We start from the raw sequence: 20,357 nt of genomic DNA on the forward strand, positions 1-20,357 counted from the left end.
CTCCAAGATCACTGCAGACGGAGACTGCAGCCATGAAATTAAAAGACGCTTGCTCCTTGGGAGGAAAGCTATGGCAAACCTAGATAGCATATTAAAAAGCAGAGACATCGCCTTGCCAACCATGATCCACATAATCAAAGCTACGGTTTTTCCAGTAGTAATGTATGGCTGTGAGAGCTGGACCATAAAGAAGGCTGAGCGCCGAAGAATTGATGCCTTTGAACTGTGGTGATGGAGAAGACTCTTAAGACTCCCTTGGACTGCTAGGAGGTCAAACCAGTCAATCTCAAAGGAAATCAATCCTGATTGCTCATTGGAAGGATTGATAATGAAGTCAAGCTCAGATACTTTGGTCACCTAATGCGAAGAGAGGACTCTTTGGAAAAGACCCTGATGTTGGGAAAGATTGAAGGCAAAAGAAGAAGGGGACGGCAGAGGATGAGATGGTTAGATAGCATCACTGAAGCAATGAGCATGAAACTGAGCAAACTCAGGGAGGCAGTGAAGGACAGGAAGGCCTGGTGCGATATGGTTCATGGGGTCACAAAGAGTCGGACACGACTTAATGACTGAACAATAACAATCCAGGAGGTATAGCAGACCAAAGTAAAAGGAGATGGGACAGCGGGGAAATATAAGAAAAAAAATGTACCCTTTGAAAAGCTTTTTAAAATGACAGTTCACTATATATCTCATATGAAGACTTCCAAGGAGAATAATACTTTTTCACATCCTAGAGCTAAGGATTAAATTGCAGGAGTTAAATAACTCCATCTCAAGAACTCTTAAGAAGATCAGTAACTGACTTTCATCTGATACTTTCAAATCAGGACCAGATTAAAAATGAATCCATGGAGTTAAATATATGGAGATAGTCCAAAGGTGAACTTCAGAGGAAGATGCTGCTGCTCCACAAATAACTACTACAAGCCAGAAGCAAGCCCCAATAGAGAATCACCACATATCTGCATGAATGCTTGTCAGCCCAAATATTTTTCCTCTTCTCAGTCTAAACCAGTGTTTCTCAACCTTGGCAACTTTAAGATGTGTGGACTTCAACTCCCAGAATTCCCCAGCCAGCATAAATATAGCACCCATCATAGCTGGCTGAGGAATTCTGGGAGTTGAAGTCCACACATCTTGAAGTTGCCAAGGTTGAGAAACACTGATCTAAACCGATTCTGGATGCCGCAAGGACAGATTTTCCTTCTTTAAAGATCCATCTCTTTTAGATCCAGACAAGCAGAAAGAAAGTAGGCTTTCTCTAAACTGAAAGGAATTACTGGCTTATACACATGGTCACATGGGAAAAGAAATAAAATAAGTTTTATATGTGCAATCAGGCCTTCAAAAGACATCTTGCTAGTCAGAAGTAATTTTTTTAAAAAATGACACTTGCACTTGCAGGAAAGAAAATGCTGAAATCGTCAATGAGAAAGATGATCCACAGTTTAAAGATCCTGAAATTTCTAGAGTAGGATAAGATGGATAGGATAGGAAATACAACAAGAGCTGGGGAAGCAGAAAAACAATGGAGACTATTATAATTAAGTGGGATTATAAGATCTTTTAGGATGTAAAATGTGCACATTTTAAAAAAAGCATCAGAAGCAAAAGTAGTATTCACTTGTATCTAACATCGGGAAAAAACTCCTAAAAACTCTGCTCTGCAAAAATTGGAAGACATACACCCTAGTCATCACGCCTACCAAGCAATGTCCAATGCTATACACTTTGGTACTAAAATATGTAATGGTCTGATCATATGTCTGGAATTTGACAGGCATGAAAGGCACATTTTAAAATTAAAATGGTGTTCAAACGCTACATCAGTAATGTGTTTTATCTTCATCACTTTTTAAACACCTAACAATTCCTGTTTGGTTGTCATAATGAGAAACATAAGACCAAGTGGCATGCATTTAGCTACTGTTTTAGAAATACATAAGATGTATAAAAAAAAGATAAAGAGCATGATTTAAATGCTCTGCTTATTCTAAAATGGCAGACAAAGTTTTAAAGTGCTACACCATGATTCCTAATAAATTGCTGTAGTTCTGGCAAACGAGATCTAAAATTTTAAACTGCAGCTTTCAGATACTGAAGCTGAGAAAAAATATCATACATCTCAGATCAAAAAAATGTATTACCTACTTCTGTAAATCCCTTTGGTACAGCAATTCTACTGCCACCTAGTGTAACCTAGAATAACCAACACAATCAACATTTATAACAGGAAATAATGGACATAGTGTTCATCATAGGTTCTGTTGAGTACCTATTAGCTTCCTTCCTGGGCTTCAAATTAAATAATCAGAGCACTTTGCAAAGGGTAAGACACAAAAACAGTATTAGCTTTCAGAAGACGGCAGTAAAGGCAAGTGTTTCTGTTTGAATGCCTATGAGAATCCCAGTGTATTCACATCTGAGAAGCACAGCTGTTGCCCATCAGAAAGAGTTACAAATTGAAGGTTTGCCACATGAGGGTTACCTTACCTGAAAGTGCAAAATTATGGTCCATATTAATCCCAAGGTCAATTTAGGATTCCCATCTGTTATGTCATCATTTCGAATGTTCACCAGTTTCACCTGTCATGGGGGGGGGGAACATGCAAAGGAGTTAGAGGAAGTGGAATTGACAACATGCATTATTTCTCTTGTATGTGACTGCAATGAAGGAAAGACCAATTTGCAAGCTCAGTGACCGCACAAATAAAACAATGAACTGTAATTCTAGTTTATCCTGTTCCTCTTTCTCTGTAAAGCAGAGGATGCCTCTAGAAAAGGCAGAATACTTTTAACAGGATAGATGATGCTCATATTTTTGCACAGGGACAGCTTCAGCTGCACAAGAAAGCTGGCCAATTAAAACAAAGAAGCCAATTGTATTAACCTTTTTGATTGATTCTATTCAATCATATCATATCAGTATGCTAGCTTAAAGAGCTGAGACTAGCAAACCGGGAACTCCTAGGCTACAGCCACTTCTCAATGCCATCAAGAGACTGAACAATACCTGTTAATTTGGAAGAACAGGAGGCAAAAGCCAAACTCTAGACCATGGACCTACATAACACCTCTGATCCCTTTCCACTGCAATGGGCAATCAATTGTGTTCAAGGCTTCATTCTTGTCTGCAATCAAGATTCTGATTTAACTGAGCTGTGTCTGTGAATCTTCTACCAAGTCAAACAACATGTTGAATAAGTGTTTGGAGAATTAAGATTTCCCAATGGAGTGCAGCCTGTCACTAACAGTTCTTCATCTCTTCAAGATGAACTCTGGCTAATGACAATATTAAATACAGTCCTCAAGACACAGCATTAGGTTTTGGCAGTATTTATCAATCCCTTCTGTCATAATTTGTAACATTTTCCAAATACTTTGAATTTGCTGGTCTATTGACATAATACAGATTGATTGGTTGATTTGATTAGAAAGGCTTGGAGAGTCCTATTATTATACTATGCTTATCTCCACTATTATTTGCTTTTCAGTAACAATGGAAATTATATGCTTGAACTGCAACACATGATGCTTATTAGAGCTGTGCAAAGCACTTGAAAAAAGTTCAGAACAAATTGTCTGTGTATGCACGTGTGAGACAGCTAGAACAGCCTCTGAAGCAGCTATGCAAGTCTTGTAAAAGCCACGGCTGCTTTAAAGATGTATCATTCATTCTCTCAACGCTTTCCAAAGGACATGTTTTAAATGCTTTACACTTCTATTATGCTGACAAGATATAACTCAGCACAGCTCCCTGCTCTTATATTTGAAGTGTATCTTTATGTTGTTTAAGTATATTTTTAAATATAGTATTGATTTGTTCCCCCCCCCCCTTTTTCTACTTTAACATATATGTTTTCGCTATGAATGTAACTTTCAGGCCAAACATTCCTAAGACTCCAGGGTCCTTGCTAAACATAGAATCTACATCTTCACAAGGGAGAGCAGACCAATGTTATCTTGTCTCCTGCCTGGAGCATTTTTCTTGCATTTTTGTAAGAATTGTCTATTTAGTTCAGGGGTCCCCAAACCTTCACTTCATTGATCCTTTCATGAAGTTTCAGAGTATTCACTGACCCCCAAACATTATATGAAAATAACTTAATAAATACTACTTTAACAACAACTGCTGCTGCTGCTGCTGCTACTAATAATAATAATATCAACCCCTTGGATAGTCCCATCGACCCTTGGAGGTTGATACTGAACCACTTTGAGGAAACCTGATTTAGTTGCTGGCCCTGATCAAGGCAACATTATAACTTTTTCTACAAAGATGAATACATTTTAATGTTTAAAGTTAACATAGGTTTTTATATTTTAAACTATTAAAAAGTTTTTTTAAAAAATAAAGTTTTGTTTGACTAATTTCACAGGACATAATCTCCCAAGGAGACAAAGAAAGGGCTGAAACCTCTAACACCTCTATGCTACATGACCAGAAAGTAGCCTTACTGAAATTTCAGTTTTTTACTTTTTGTGCTTTTAATTGCCAGAAAGGCAGCATAGGGTGTGAGTGATCTGGGGTCAAGGAAGGGCACAAGTGAGGCACCACCAAGAGAATAGGAGGTGACAATGAGAACTACAAAGTAGTTAAACCAATGCAGAAGGCAGGTCCAGGAAGTAAAGACCCATATGGCTTTGGGAGAGGATGTTTGGCCCTGTCAAGCCCTAAGTAGCTAGCAAACTCAAGAAGCAAGAACCACATGAGTTTCAAAAAAGCATCTTGAATGCTAGTCAGGGTAAAAACATAGTTTTGCAAACTATAAATGTAAGATGCCAGGCAGAGGGAAATGTCTCTGTGAAATGTTTCCTTCCCACCTCTGGATTGTGCTACCTATTCTCACACCTGATGAACTCCTCTACCAAACTGGTTCTCACAGATTCTCACAGACCCCCAGCCTTCTACCCTACATGTTCAGTCATTTTGCTGTAGTTTCATATTATGGGTATGCAAAGCCCTTTGAATATGAATTGTTTTACATTTCATTCTGAGTGCCTTTCAGCTGTTTTGAAATACAAAGCAAGCTATTTTAGTCATTTTCCAAGTATTTTAAGCTCAAATCACTTCCAAAATTACTGAAGTAACCTATTTTGCATTTAAAAATACTGTTTCACATTCAAACTGGGGCATTTTGAACTTGAAACATGGTGCAACAAAATTGAAAATATTTTGCAGTCCCCTATTTTATATTAACTGGTTTGATATTGTTATTTTTATTCATGTTTTTAAACAACTGTAAATTGCTTCCATGTATTTTATGGGAAACAGTGTATAAATATTTTTATATATACATATATCTACATATAAATAATTTGGATAGGAAAAAAACTATTCTTGTCTCACTTTTACATGTAAGCCAATTAGATCAAAGCCTTGTTATCTGTTTCTAAGGCACAACCATCCAAAACTTTCTTTTTAGTAAAATGGTATATATTTGCCTGTTGGCTTTTAAGAGATTTCCCAATTACTGAGAGGAAAAAAGGGAGCAATTCAACGGGAAATTAATGAAAGAGGAAATCTCAAATATGCATGAATGTAAGTAGGCTTATTAAAGCCTAATGCAATTACAAATCAAAAGATTTTCCATAGGAACGAAACCTATTTCTTCTTCTAATAAAATGTATTTATCAACTAGAATTTAAAAATTTTAAGTTACACTGTAGAAAACAATTTACCTATCCCAGTAATAAATTCTACTCACAATGCATTGTACTCATTAACCTAAGTCCCTCTAGACAAAGGCCTTCACATTACTACTAATCAAGGAAATAATGATCTTTTCCTCCTTCTTGGTTGAAAAAAATGATGGAGGAAACAGCTGAAAAATATGAGACAGTTACAAGAAAAGTTACAACTGAAAGAAGCCTTTTCCTGGCCTCATAAAATTCTAATTTACAGTAATGGCATCCTCATCTGGAACTGTAGTAATTTTGATGAATTTTGGAAGAATTCCCATTTCTTCCCACTGATCTGCTTTGTTATTTTGTTTTTTTGTTATTTGATTTGTTATTTGTTATTTGATCTGATTGTTAAATCAGAGTAAATAATATTTAATATTTCAGATAAAATTATAGAAACAAATTGCAGTAGTCAGATTTCTATTATTTATTTCTTGGAAGTATGCTCTGCTCTTGGTCTGTTCTTACTGTCTGGCTTTAACTCTCTTCTATTAGCTCTCATCAGAACTGCCTGGCATACAAAGGGTGGGTTTCATGTAGAGAACGCCATACATAAAATAAATACATTGAAAGATTTCTCTGTCAGCCTTTCTAACATGAACTGTGCAGCACTCAGTTGGGAATTATGCCTAAACAAGGCATGACTTTTTGCCAGTACGTTCATGGAAGCTAGCACATTAACAAAGCAATTCTATTCACAATTACTCAGAAGTCACACTCACTGAGTTTGTCAGAATTTACTCCTAGCTAAAGTAGATGAGATTTCAATCTAAATCAGAATTCACATGCTCTGATTTTTCATGTTCTGAAGGGGGAAAAAACAAGACGGGTCAAGATGATCAATGATACAAAGGAAAAAAGATAGATGAAGAACATTAGAAATCCTAAGGTCAGTCAATAAGATGAACACCACCAATATGATAGGTAATAATTATTTTTAACAACTAAATAACACAGATAAAAATGCAGAAAATATTATTTCAAAGATTAATGTTTTAATTTTGTTTCTTAAATGTATTATCTTACCTGCCGTCTTTTCAAATAGTCGAGTGCAATTTGGACATTCTGTAGTCTGTGAAAGCGCATCCGTCCTTTCTCTCTGGGCTAAAATCAGAAAATGAGGAATATAAGAATTTCTATATCACAAATATTTTAAAATCTCTTATTTCTATAGTATTTTAAATATTCCAAGAATATCACATGAAAGGAAAAATACCAACAACTAAAAAAGAGATTTGCATGAAACACAATGGCTCTGGAGAAAGCAACTCAAGTTTAAACTTTACAAATGTCCTTTCCCCCCGTGGCTTCTTTCTTTCTATGCTATTCATTACTGGATAAAATAAATATCCATTACTGGATAAAATAAATATAACTAATGCAGTAACACTGCAACTGCAAGACCTACTTAGCACACCAGCATGTTCTAACATAATACATGTTTAAGTTCCATTAATTTCAATTGCAGAATTAAAAGTATTCGAAATCTTGGCAACTGAAACTAATGGGACTTAAAAGTACTACGTTTTTATGTTCCTATAAGCATTTTAAGCACAAATTATGATCTAACTTACCTCACCAAACCCATACATTTCTTTTAAGGCTTATTTAAGCTTTATCAGCATTTTGGGAATATGGTATGAAACATGTTAAAAGTAAAGGATGCTTCTACAGAGTGGATATCTATCTATCTATCTATCTATCTATCTATCTATCTATCTATCTATCTATCTATCCATCCATCCATCCATCCATCCATCCATCCATCCATCCATCCATCCATCCATCATCTCTTTAAAAAAGCTGTTCTTATGGTAACCCCCTTCCCAAACTATCCAGAATATAGAAGTTTCAAAAGCTGTTTAGAGGGCCATATTGAGAGAAATTATCAAGTGGTTTCAGTCATTAACTGCACTGAACTTCTCGTGTAATTCTAGTTAGGTGAATGGAAGCTAAGGAAAAATAGTGCTTGCTAAGATACATCAAAATATATCAAAGGACATGAGTTTGTGAACAGGGAGCAGCCTACCAAACACCAGTAGATAATACAATGGAGCTAATATTAAGTCTACCAAAACCCAATAGATTATAGAACAAATATGCATCTTGTTCCCACACAAGAAATCATGTAAAGTGTATATGCTATGAGACTCCCCATATAGTACAGAATTTTTTAAAGAAATTGAGCTATCACCAATTATAATTTTTCGACAAATGCACTATAATAGTGAAGTTTTGTCACCATGATTGTCATATTAACTTCTTGGGGGGTGTTGCTTCATGGTTTTGTTTCTCTGTTTGCATTTTGGGGTATTATACCAAGAACTTATATAGAATAAACCAGAAAGTCATTTCTTAGGAAAGATACATGTGGGAAATGTTCATCAGAATTTGGAAAAGCACACAGATTTCTCAAGAAAGTTCTTGAATCAGGTTAATATATTCCCACCAACTTTTACTGAGGAAAAAGTTGCATTTACATGACCAAATATCAATGCCTTACAGGAAAAAATATATTTCCTAAGTAATTTTTTTTAATCTTTCAGGGAAACAAAATCTTGTGGATGACCAATTCTGAACGATGTAACATTGCTCATGTGTATCTATCAAACTAGAAAGAGCATCACATATTTTTCTATCACAGAATCTCAAGCACCATCATAAAAATGTGCAATCTTCTCCTTAAAAATTCTTACAAAATACAACATGCATGAAGAAAGGAGAAGTTATTATAGAAAACCAAAAATATTCAGCAGATTAATGATAAACATGGCAAAACTACATGCAGTTAGTGTAAAATCACAAAGAGGAAGAATTAGAGAAAAAGGCATCATTCACTTAGCTGCCAGAGAATAAAGGGGAAAAAGTTGCATTTACGTGACCAAATATCAATGCTTTTCTTCCTGACTTCAGATTTTTCACAAACCTTTGCCGTAATGGGCAGAAGCATGCTACAAAACAAAAACTTTAGAGCTTAGCAATATGCATTTCCGTATGCAACTGTTTAAGGTCAGCCAAAAGAGTGGTATTGAGTGCTGAGATATGCTCCCCAATACCAAGAGTTCAAGAGCAGCAATTCTTTCTTCTTTCTAATTTGCTCTTAGAAAGACCAAACATCTGGAAATCTGCTTCCCACTGTTCTTCACCTGATGGTTCTAGATTCTGAGAGTACCTGCCCACCCACAAAGTACAGCCTAGCAGAGGAGTAGTCCAGAGAATTACACACAGGGTGAGTGATGATAAAATGAAGGAAAACACAAGAACAGCGGTAAGGGACAGCAAAACTTAATCCTGGCAGATTGCTTATTAGCTGGCAGATGCCTCCACTCAGCCAGGTAGTTGCTTATTCAAAGGGTTTTCAAAGCTTGGGTTCCACAGCTGATTATGAGCTTCCCAGGGCTCCTTGTTCCAGGCTGGAAGAGGCCTGTGACAAAAGGCCTTATGTTAGAGCTCCTCCTCAACTGGCTCTCCTGAACTTACCAGGCAGGGGCCAGTGCCAAGACGATAATAGAGGGCAACTGCTTCAAACTGCTTTTTTAATTTTCCACAAAGGCTTACAGTTATATTACAGTGGGAACGCTGTGGGTAATTAACGGGACTGAATTCTGGCTTCTGGAGCTGCTCAGAGTTTTGGGTTCAAATACTTTCTTTTAAGATATGGGACCAGAATAAATGCCAACAGCAGGTCCACAAAGTACCGAGGATGGCAACTGCTGATGGCAGGCCTTAGTTTATTCCACCTCAAAACTTTCAACAGCATCACATCACAACAACATTATTTAACATGGTGATCGGGTAGAAATTCAGCTATGCCAATCATAAAACGTGCATGTTTGAATATTTTTTAACAGGATTTCAGTGCAGCTTATTTTTATATCCTTTAACTGGTGAAAGGTTTTCTAGGCCACATAGGGAGAGTCATATTTTAATGTATTAACTATAGCAATATTACCTGAGTTCTGGAAAGAGCACAGTTGAAGTAGTTCTTACACAACTGATGAAATTGGGGTTTAGAACTAAATGTACAGAGGGATGCATAAGCACACTGAAATCCAGGACAGCATGAATTTCTTAACCAAACATTATAACTAAAGAGCCATGTTGTGATTTATTTATTAAATCAATTTATATAGCTGCCCATCTCAGAACATGACTCTGGGCAGTTCACATTAAAATAAATAAAAAATATATACAAATACAAAATAAAATGAGAAATAAAACATACAACAGCCAGAAAATCATGAAAAAGCCCCCAGCATAGCCTGGAAACAGGCTCTATCACACACACAGGGCCCCAGGCTCGAGCACAGAACCAGGTCTTCAAGGCCCTACAGAAGGCCAGCAGGGTTGGGGCCAATCTAATCTCTGGAGGGTTGGAGCTACAGCAGAAAAGACTCTCCTACAGGATGCTGTTAGCCAACACTCCTTGGCCAATGGAACCCACAGCATGCCCTTCTTGCTGGGCCAGACAGGACAGCTACAGACAATTGGGAAGAGACAGTCCCATAAATAACCCAACCCCAAGCCATGCAGAGCTTTAAAGGTAATTACCAGTACGTTGAATTGTACCTGGAAGCGAACTGGCAATGCAATTCATGGAGTGGTGGTGTCACATGCGCTGAATAACCAGCACCATTAACTGCCTATGTTGCAGCATTTTGAACCTGCTGAAGCTTTCAAATGCTCTTCAAGGGCAGCCTCACTGCAGTTGTCCAATAGGAAGGCCACAAGGGCATAAGTGAATGTTAGCAGGGCCTCCTGGTCCAGAAACAGGTGCAACTGATGCAGAACACAAAGCTGTGCAAAGGCTCTCTAGCCACTTCTGCCACCTGCCCTTCAAGCAGGAGCCATGAGTCCAGGATGACCCCCAGACTGCACATCAGCTCTGTCTGAGGCAGTGCCACCCCATCCAGAACCAAAGATCCAAGGTCCTCAGAATCAGGAGGTCCAAAACCCCAAAGCCACTCGGTCTTGCTTGGGTTGAGTTGAAGCCTGTTCTGCCCCATTGAGGCCCCCAAAGCCTCCAGCTACTGAGACCGAACTTCCACAGCATCACTCAGACAAGCCAGGGCTGGAGATATAAAGCTGAGTATTATCAGCATGCCAAAGATACCTCACCTGGAACTATCACATCACCTCATCCAATAGCTTCATGTAGATGTTAAACAGGAGAGGAGAGAGTTACAAACCCTATGGCATCCCACAATGTAAGGGCCAGGGATTAGACCTCTCCCACCCACCAACACTGACTGGAACCTACACAACACTGTGCTGCACAACACCTGCAGCCAATCCAGAACGATACCAAAAACTGCTGAGAGGTCAAGAAGAACAAGGATGGATGCACTACCCCCATTCTCCTCCTGCCAGGGGTCATCCAAGAGTGCAGTCAATGCCATCTCAGTCCCATAACCAGGCCTGAACCTTGACTGAAAGGGTTCTAGATAATTTGTTTCTTCCAGGGCCCTCTGAAACTGCAGTGCAACCACCTTCTCTATGACCTTCCCTAAAAAGGGAAGGTGGAAAACTGGACAAAAATTGTCCAAATTAATTGGGTCCAGCAATGGCCTTTCAGGGAGGGAGCACACTACTGCCTCCTTCAGAGATGGTGGGACCACTCCCTCTCTCAAGGAAGAATTAACCACCATCAGGACCCAGCCACGTGTCCCCAATCAGCCAGGAGGGACATGGATCTTAATGCTGAGGTAGCTGAGCTAACAGCCATGAGAACCTTATCCACTTCCTCAGGCCCAACATGATCTAATTCCCCAGAGATAACTAAGCCAGCTCCAGCCCCCATAGCCTCCATAGGACCTGCTCCAAGGCCAGAATCCAACTTAGAGCAGATCCAGTCGACTTTATTTGTCAGATGCCTGGTATATTCCTCACTGCGACCCTACAGATGAATCCCAGATTCACTCCCACCTGGAGGGTTCTAGTCACCCAAAACAAGGCCACTGCCAACTATTTGCAAATGTATTAAGAGCAGAGAAATACTGACATTTCACTGTCCTTACCACCATGAGGTTGGCTGTAATAGCAGTCCTAGCCTGTGTTTGATCAGGTTCTGTCATCTGCCAGCAATGCTCTAGGTGTCTTCTCTCCCATTTCACCTCCCTTAGTATCTCTGTAAACCATTTGTATGACACAACCCCCCAAATATGCCTTACATAAATGCAATGTTCTTTTGAAATATCATAAGAACATGAAAAGTACAAGACAAGGGAGAGTATAAATGGAAATTAATGTGAAGTTTAACTCCAGCAGATGCAACTATTGACTGTGGTACAGTCTCATTGAAGTCAAGGGTTATAATACTATAATTGCATTTAACAACTTGATTTGGATCTTGTATGTCCTTTTGATGGCTTTTGCACAAGTGGAAAAAGCTGATGGGAGAAGATGGAACTCTGGTATCCATACGCCCCTAATTCCAGAACATATCCCAATGCTATGCAGCAGATTTTGGTGGGATGCAGGAAAGTTTTTTTTTTTTTTTAAAACGCCCTTTTTCCTTTCTGACAGAAGTACCATTCTATGAACACAGTTCTGTTTGTGGAATGCTCATATGAAAGAAAGGGGATGCCCGTTCCAAGCCAATTGGACTAATTGCCTTAAACATATCATAATGGAATATGGATAGAAGAAGCAAACCAGGGAAAATGGCCAAAGATGACATTCCTTGACAAAGATTGCTCTAGGGCACAAGGACTTCAAAGCTTGTGTGCAAATGTTCTTTTACCAAAAGGAAAAATGACACCCGATGCACATAATTAATAAAAGTAATTCTATAAAGCAAGCACAATCAACTGAATGAAAGTTATCCCCAGATGTACAAACAAGACTGCAGCCTTAATCTTTCAAACTTCAACAGGGCAACATTCTCATACAGGTAGGCAATTTGGAAAATAGCTCAAATGATTCGGCACACTTACAGTAATGATAACCAAGATGATCAGAAAATAAAATGGTAACCTTATAGGTAAATATCCTTTATGCACGCTAGAAGTATTCTGAAACATTCACTGGCTTTTGGATGAACAAACAAAGAGAAAGTTCTGAAAGTGCAGAAATTGAGCAGAGCAGCTTTTTAAATGCCTGTTCCTTAACGAAATCAAACCACCTGATTGGTGCAGACCGACCCTCAGAATCTTATATACAAGCAGATATAACATCAGGAAAATAAAAATCATTATTAAAAATGCTACCTCCACATCTGCTGCTTTAAAAAAGAAATCCTACGAAAAAGCAACTTATTATATTATGAAGTATAATTCGAACTTGCATTAGTTATCTTTGTTAGGGAAAAGGCGCTAAATTATCCCATCTACAAACACACTGGAGTCTATGGGAATAAAAGTTATATTAACCCTCTCCAATTTGTAGACTCCCCAATTGTTGAAACTGGTACAGGTAGTCCTCAACTTATGCCCACAATTAGGAACGGAACTTCCATTGCTAAACAATGTGGTCGTTAAGTGAGTTGTGCCTATTTTAAGACCTTTTTTGCCATGGTCATTAAATGAATCACGTGGTTATTAAGAGAATCCAGCTTCCCCCATTGACTTTGCTTGTTGGAAGCTCTCTAGGAAGGTCACAAATGGCAATCACATGACCCTGGGATGCTGAAACCTTCGTAAATATATGCCGGTGGCCAACAGCTCAAACTCTGATTATGTGACTGTGGGGACACTGCTATGGTTATCAGTGTGAGAACTGGTCATAAGTCACTTTTTTCAGCACTGTCGTAACTTTGAATGATTGTTAAACGAATGGTTCTAAGTCAAGGACTACCCGTATTGTTAAGTTCCTTTCTGGCAGAACCCTCTACTGTTGCAGTTCAACTGCCTTGTGAATTAGATTGCAAATTTTGTACTGCAAGTATATTGCCATATTGAAACTAAAATCATAAACACAAGAGCTGTTCCACTAAATTTGTACCAACATGTGTCCATTCTTATTATTTGTTCAGTTGACGCATCCTTGCAAAATAAATGTATAAATATAGATACTCTAAATGTTTGTCATTTGAAAATGGACTTGTTAGAAATACATATATAATTCAAGAGTAATAAACAGGTAGCTACTCTGGCAAAGATTTTCTGTAACCTCCCCATTACAGCTTATGGGATCTATATAAGTCACTGGCACTGCTAACATTATTCTACATTAAAAGCATTCCCTGTAATGCCAACCCCACCTCCCAATTCCTTCTAATGAAATTATTGCACACCATCACACCTGAACATTACTTTTACATTAGCAGTCACCACTCTTCGCAAAGTGTATTAGTAGAGTTATGGGGGTCGGCACCTACCCCCTTATCCTCATCCTTCTCATCCTCATGCTGTTCAAACGGGCATGCTTCTGTTGAACTCACCAACCGTAAGGTCTTCAAAAAATCTCGCTCCCTTGGCTAATAAACACAACAGACAGGAGACAGGAGAGCAAAGACACAAGACAGACCACAAATGAAGAGAAGAATATGAACCAAAGAATATAATGAAAGGAACAAGTGCCAAGCCAAGGAGGGAGGAATGTTCACAATGAAAAGAAAGGACATGATATCAGAGGGAAATGTTAGACAATTACAGGTGGGAGCATTTTTCCATCAATACTAGTAACAAAATTATCTTTAATTGGAAAAAAAATATTTAGCATCCCACATATGCTAGATGATTCTTTTAAAAAAATATCAAAAATGAAAAGACAGCTGCTTTAGAAAAATTAGTTTTTCTATGGGAACAACACATAATATCAGATTATTCATTATGAGAAATTCTGATTCCCCCCAGTTGTGGAAATATGAATTAAGAGAAATGCTGAATTAAGAGAGAAAGCCAAAAACAAATACCAATCAAATCTGCAAGACAGTTCCATTAAAATTAAGGAACTCACTAAAGTATCTCCTGAAAGAACTTCCAAAAGAGAAATCAGGTTATGTCCATCTCTCAGGTCTTCATACAGGTCATTAACATGCTTGCGAACCTACAAAAAAATGAGATAGAAAGTCAATGTGTTGTTTCTTTCCAGGAGAAAGATTTGTATACACTCCTACTGAATGCAGTGAGATTTATACCAAGGTAAGTGTAGAAAAGACCATAGTCTCAGTTTAATAAATTGTGTTGTAAAGCCCAGCAAATACACACTTATGGAGGTCCATCTCAATGTATTGAAAAATACAGCTCAGAGAACAATTTCCTTATCACCACCCCATGAAATTCTCATTTCCCCCCACTCCCCACAAAGACTTCAAAGTGAAAAGAAAGACTATGGGATGAAATAATACATAGATATCACATCGGCATCACTGCAGTTAGCCTTAAGGTGTCCTTGAAATTGAGAAGAACTAGATCTATTGCTAATGAGACAAAGGTAAATAATTTTTCTGTCAATAATTAAAAAATACATTTACTATATTTTAAAGTTCTCTAATAAGAAATCCACTATTTAAAATATACAGTTTTATTGTGGTTTTCAAAAGCTGAAGAAAATGGTTGTAGAAATCAAGGTGAAAATTGTTGTTTTATGATTTACAATATAGTTAACTGCTTGGACCCTGAGCTAGTCCTTCCATTAACAGTTACCAAAAAACCTACTTAAAAACAGAGCACTATTTGGAATTTCCCTCCATTATTGTAGAGGATACACCAGTTATCCAGACCAGATTCTTGGGAGCACAGGAGAATTCAAAGATCATGGGGATTGGAGAAACGTCACACACATACAAACTTCTGCTAGTAGGAGCACCCAAGAACAAGCCCCCTAGTCACACTATGTTCCACCCACTGGGGAAATTTAGAAACCCAGCTAATTTGTTTAATTCTACAGAGGTATGTGTAAAAAATTCCAGATATATTATATATACTTATGAATTATTAGGTGAAAAAATATTCTCAAAGTATAACCAAACTACTGTGCTTCAATACAAATCTGAGGTAATTCATATTCATGACTAACAAGCACCATATCCAACAACAGATTATCTTTACAATTGTACAAAGCTGACCCATAAAATATAAGAAATTTAGAAGCCCTGCTGAATCAGGCCAAAGGGGCATAAATCCTACATTCTGTGTCACATAATGACTAATCAAATGCATTCAGGAAGCTCTTCAACGTGGACAGAAGGATATAACTGCCTTCTGTTGCTGCATCCTACTATGTTTTGATGCTAACAACTCTCTTTATGGGGACCACTAACATGTTTATTAGATAAATAGATTAGATACTGTCAGGTCTAGCCCAAAGAACTCCAAGAGATGATGCAAATTCAGTTCTATTGTGTTTATTAGCTACAACCTCTAGATAGAAAATCTCCCCAGACTGAAACCTAGCTCCCAAGCCAGCCAGCCACAACACCGTGAATTCCTCAGGGAGGTGCCAGCCTCATCCTCTTGAACTTCTCACGCTCCTCCGGCGAACTAAGAACACGCTTATCTCCCTGAGCCTGGCCTTCATAATTCCATTCCATCACAGATACATATCTATAGGTAGATAGACAGATAGAAGCATGTTTGGACTTCACTGTACTCAGATCAATAAACAAACAAACCACCACCTTAAAATATATTTTAGCCAAATGTAGTTGGACAATTTTTGATTTTCATGCAACCATTTCTCCAATCTAATTGTAATCAATAAGAGAATACTTGGAAGTGTTCCTATCAGTCATGGAATTTTAGCATTAAAAAAAACCTCTTATTTTTAATTTCAGATTTTAGATTCCAGAGACAACTTTTAGACAGAAAGTCATATCTGACATAGTGCCCAGCACTATACAGCCAATCCTTGGTATTCCAAAATTTTCAATGAAAAGGGAAAATTAGGGTAGTGCTTATCTACATGAATAAAATAGACTAATGTATCATGAGTGAGCTGAATGATACCTCCCAGCTATTAATTTTCAATTGATCCTGTGAAAGCAGTGAACATTTGAACTATTGGTACAAAGTATTTTATGTACAAGATATGGTTCTACAAACTGAATCTTCAAATCTTCTTAAGATACAATCTATTAGTAATGGAATCTGGGATTGGAGATACAGCCAGTCATTAATTCAAAGACTGAAAGTTATATTCAAAGCTAAATAAATGCATATATACATACACCCCCATTAGCAATATAATATAAAGCACAGAAAAGGTATGAGATGTAGTGAGCCAAGGAAATTAAAGACTGGAGCAAAGAAAAGCCAAATCTCACAAAATCTAGCTCACACCAATACAATAATTATATCTCTGTACCTTTCTATCCTTGCAAACCATCCCTGTTTCCACCATATTCATAGACCGAGTCATACGTGGCCTTCTGCTCTTTAAACTTCTCACCTCACTCTTTTTGAGGATCTAATCAACTTATCTAACCATGATTTTTCTTGTTCTTCCCCATCCTGTTCACCTATTCCTTTGTGTATTTGTTTTGCAGTCAGATCCTTATTCATTCTCTCTGAATGATTTAACATTTCTTTCATAATGGTCAGTCACTGTCAGCCCTTCAAAGTCAAGAAACAGGGAGGGCAGGGATTCCAGGAATGCTCCTTATTGTAGGAAGGTAGAATAGAATAATCTTGAAAGCTTGTTCAGGTTCCTCTGTTCCATCAGTTACTAACCAAATCAAGATGAGGTTATTTTGAGCTTCTTTCTCATGTGTCCCTCTTTCTCAGCACTGTGTAATCTTTTTACAAGTCCTATCTTAAGAGTTTACTCATTCCTATCCCCAAGGTCAGCTCTATGTTATTTTAAACTCATTTTCTGAATTTAATCCACATTTATTTGTCACCCATTTTAAATTTAATCACATCAATTCTTGTTTTGTCACACATGCTTCTTAAGTAACACATTCCCATGTCATTCAATGCACTTCTTTTGAGTCCCTGATTGAGCAAGATCTTTAATAAGTAAACAATGGTCAGGCCTTCCTTTTTCTTTCCTTCTTTCTTCTTTCCCTCACCTGTTGCTCCTGCTTCTACACTGCTTCTTCACTGAGGTGAGTTGGGTCTCTCATCTATATCCTGAAGGATGAAAGAAATCCTTGTGTATCTTAGGAAACTTTGAAAAGAGGAACATGCTTGCTAAATTCTATAAGCAGCATACCAAGACACTGACTAAGGAAGAGGCTGACAGCCAGCAGCAGACAGAGATTGATTGTAAATAAAGAAAAAGACCAAATAGGGCTGGTAGGGGGATAAATCACCTCTACGGAGCAGTGTTCCCATGACCTAATGGATCTGCCTTTACTCTATAAAACTGCTTGCTCCATCTGGTTCAAAAGCCTTCTTCAAGTAAGCAGTTCACACTTGAAAACATGTTTGCTCCCTCTTCTGCTGGTTGGGAAGAAAATGGGAGACATAAAGCAAAAGAGAAAGGCAGCCAAAATCTGATAGATGAAAAAAAATACTGAAAAAAAATACTGTATAGCTTTTCCTTGGCTTTACATACCCACCTCATGCATACTGATTTGAACCGGTAAACAAGGCAAGAATGCCAACAAAACTACCAATGAAATCCATGGGAAAATAAAGCAAGCTGAAGGAATTTGTTCAATCCCTCAAGGTGTATTGTGAGAATCTGAGGATTAAATTATGTGCTGCCTGGGGCAAGCAGGCTTGTGCAACAGTGATAACACAACAGGGTTAGGGAGGCACAGCAGCTTGGCTGGAGCAAGAATCCCAGCCTTTAGGGAGAACAGAGTAATTTACATTGAAGCTGAAGTAGAAGGAGAGGACATGCGTCAGTAATAAAGAAAAATGTTTAAACAATGCAAAAAACTGTGGAAAAAAATAATGGCTATTCACAAACGTGGGGAAGATTACAAAGCAAATCATACAGAGATTGGCCACACATCAAGAAGTTTATCCCAGACAAATTTAATGGACAGGCAATAAATGCATAAAACATATTAAGAGTAAAGTAAGTCCCTTCCCTCCTAAAAACCAATAAAAGATCCCTCTCGTTCATCTCTACATAACTCCAGCTCACAATAATTTGAGAATTAGCCATATTAAATATTGTAACAATAATTAGTTTATTACTGAATAATTTAAGTATGTCCTACCTTTCCTTCAGGAGCTCAGGATAGCCCATACAGCATGCCCTATTTTTCCTCACAGCAACGATTTTGTGAGATAAATTAGGTTGAGATAAAGTGACTGGCCCAAAGTCACCTGGTAAGTTTCTGTGGCTGAAGGTGGAATTTAATTTAAATGTAAAAGTTATCTTCCTTGATTCTTATTCTGCTCCTAGCTCATACCTGTTACTTTACTTACTTTATTATACTTGTGCTGCAGCCAGTTTCATTGACACAGCTAATTATTTAAAGCAAGAAAAAATGGGCAGGTGATATATTGGGAATCTTACTTTTCTTGACTACCTTGCACATTTGTGTCTCACATATAAAGAGGGCAAAAAGGTGGTTAGCAAACTGTATAGAAAACCAAACTACAACTACCAGAGCCTTATTCTGGGATCTCCTGAGTATACCATCTCCTATTCAGAGGAGGGCAGTATCTTAAATTATTCTCAGTGGGATATAACACTGATCATAGGAGACCTGAGTGCTTATCAGGATTTCCTCAAGGAGAAAATGGATCATCCAGCCTCAAATTTTTAATAAGATTGAAGGATTTCATAGCCAACCAACAAGGTCTGTTAAAAATAAAGCAGCAGGAGCAGCAGCATTATATTATTATTATTATTATAATTTGTCACTGCCCATCTTGTTGAAATCACTCTGGGCAGTTTACAAAACAGTTAAAATCAATTACAGTGGGGCAAAAAAGTATTTAGTCAGGCACCAATTGTGCAAGTTCTCCCACTTAAAAAGATGAGAGAGGCCTGTAATTTTCATCATAGGTATACCTCAACTATGAGAGACAAAATGGGGTGGGGAAAATCCAGAAAATCACATTGTCTGATTTTTAAAGAATTTATTTGCAAATCATGGTGGAAAATAAGTATTTGGTCAATATCAAAAGTTCATCTCAATACTTTGTGATATATCCTTTGTTGGCAATGACAGAGGTCAAACGTTTTCTGTAAGTCTTCACAAGGTTTTCACACACTGTTGCTGGTATTTTGGGCCATTCCTCCATGCAGATCTCCTCTAGAGCAGTGATGTTTTGGGGCTGTCGCTGGGCAACATGGACTTTCAACTCCCTCCAAAGGTTTTCCATGGGGTTGAGATCTGGAGACTGGCTAGGCCACTCCAGGACCTTGACATGCTTCTTACGAAGCCACTCCTTCGTTGCCCGGGTGGTGTGTTTGGGATCATTGTCATGCTGAAAGACCCAGCCACGTTTCATCTTCAATGCCCTTGCTGATGGAAGGAGGTGTTCACTCAAAATCTCACGATACATGGTCCCATTCATTCTTTCCTTTACACGGATCAGTCGTCCTGGTCCCTTTGCAGACAAACAGCCCCAAAGCATGATGTTTCCACCCCCATGCTTCACAGTAGGTATGGTGTTCTTTGGATGCAACTCAGCATTCTCTCTCCTCCAAACACGACGAGTTGAATTTAGACCAAAATGTTCTACTTTGGTTTCATCTGACCATATGACATTCTCCCAATCCTCTTCTGGATCATCCAAATGCTCTCTAGCAAACTTCAGACGGGCCCAGACATGTACTGGCTTAAGCAGGGGGACACGTCTGGCACTGCAGGATTT

General features: G+C 38.1%; 1 protein-coding gene across 21 annotated transcripts in view; it reads right to left on the reverse strand.

Moving 5' to 3' along the window:
• The window catches only part of DST (dystonin), a 342,419-nt gene that overhangs the window by 219,633 nt on the left and 102,429 nt on the right, over positions 1-20,357 (reverse strand). For 11 of the 21 annotated variants that reach the window (XM_025177748.2, XM_088137258.1, XM_088137206.1 and 8 more), the window contains 3 exons: positions 14,587-14,676; positions 6,715-6,792; positions 2,497-2,589 (listed from right to left, as the gene is read on the reverse strand). In XM_025177748.2, coding sequence (XP_025033516.2) covers positions 2,497-2,589; positions 6,715-6,792; positions 14,587-14,676 — 261 coding nt within the window. Of the gene's footprint in view, positions 1-2,496; positions 2,590-6,714; positions 6,793-14,068; positions 14,105-14,586; positions 14,677-20,357 lie in introns of all 21 variants that reach the window. The other 10 variants (XM_088137278.1, XM_088137199.1, XM_088137270.1 and 7 more) reach the window with 1 other exon arrangement.

Source organism: Python bivittatus, unplaced genomic scaffold (genome assembly GCF_059951505.1).
Source record: "Python bivittatus isolate LINGU-HERP-01145 unplaced genomic scaffold, Pbiv_v1 ctg000020_np1212, whole genome shotgun sequence".
Lineage (NCBI taxonomy): Eukaryota > Metazoa > Chordata > Lepidosauria > Squamata > Pythonidae > Python > Python bivittatus.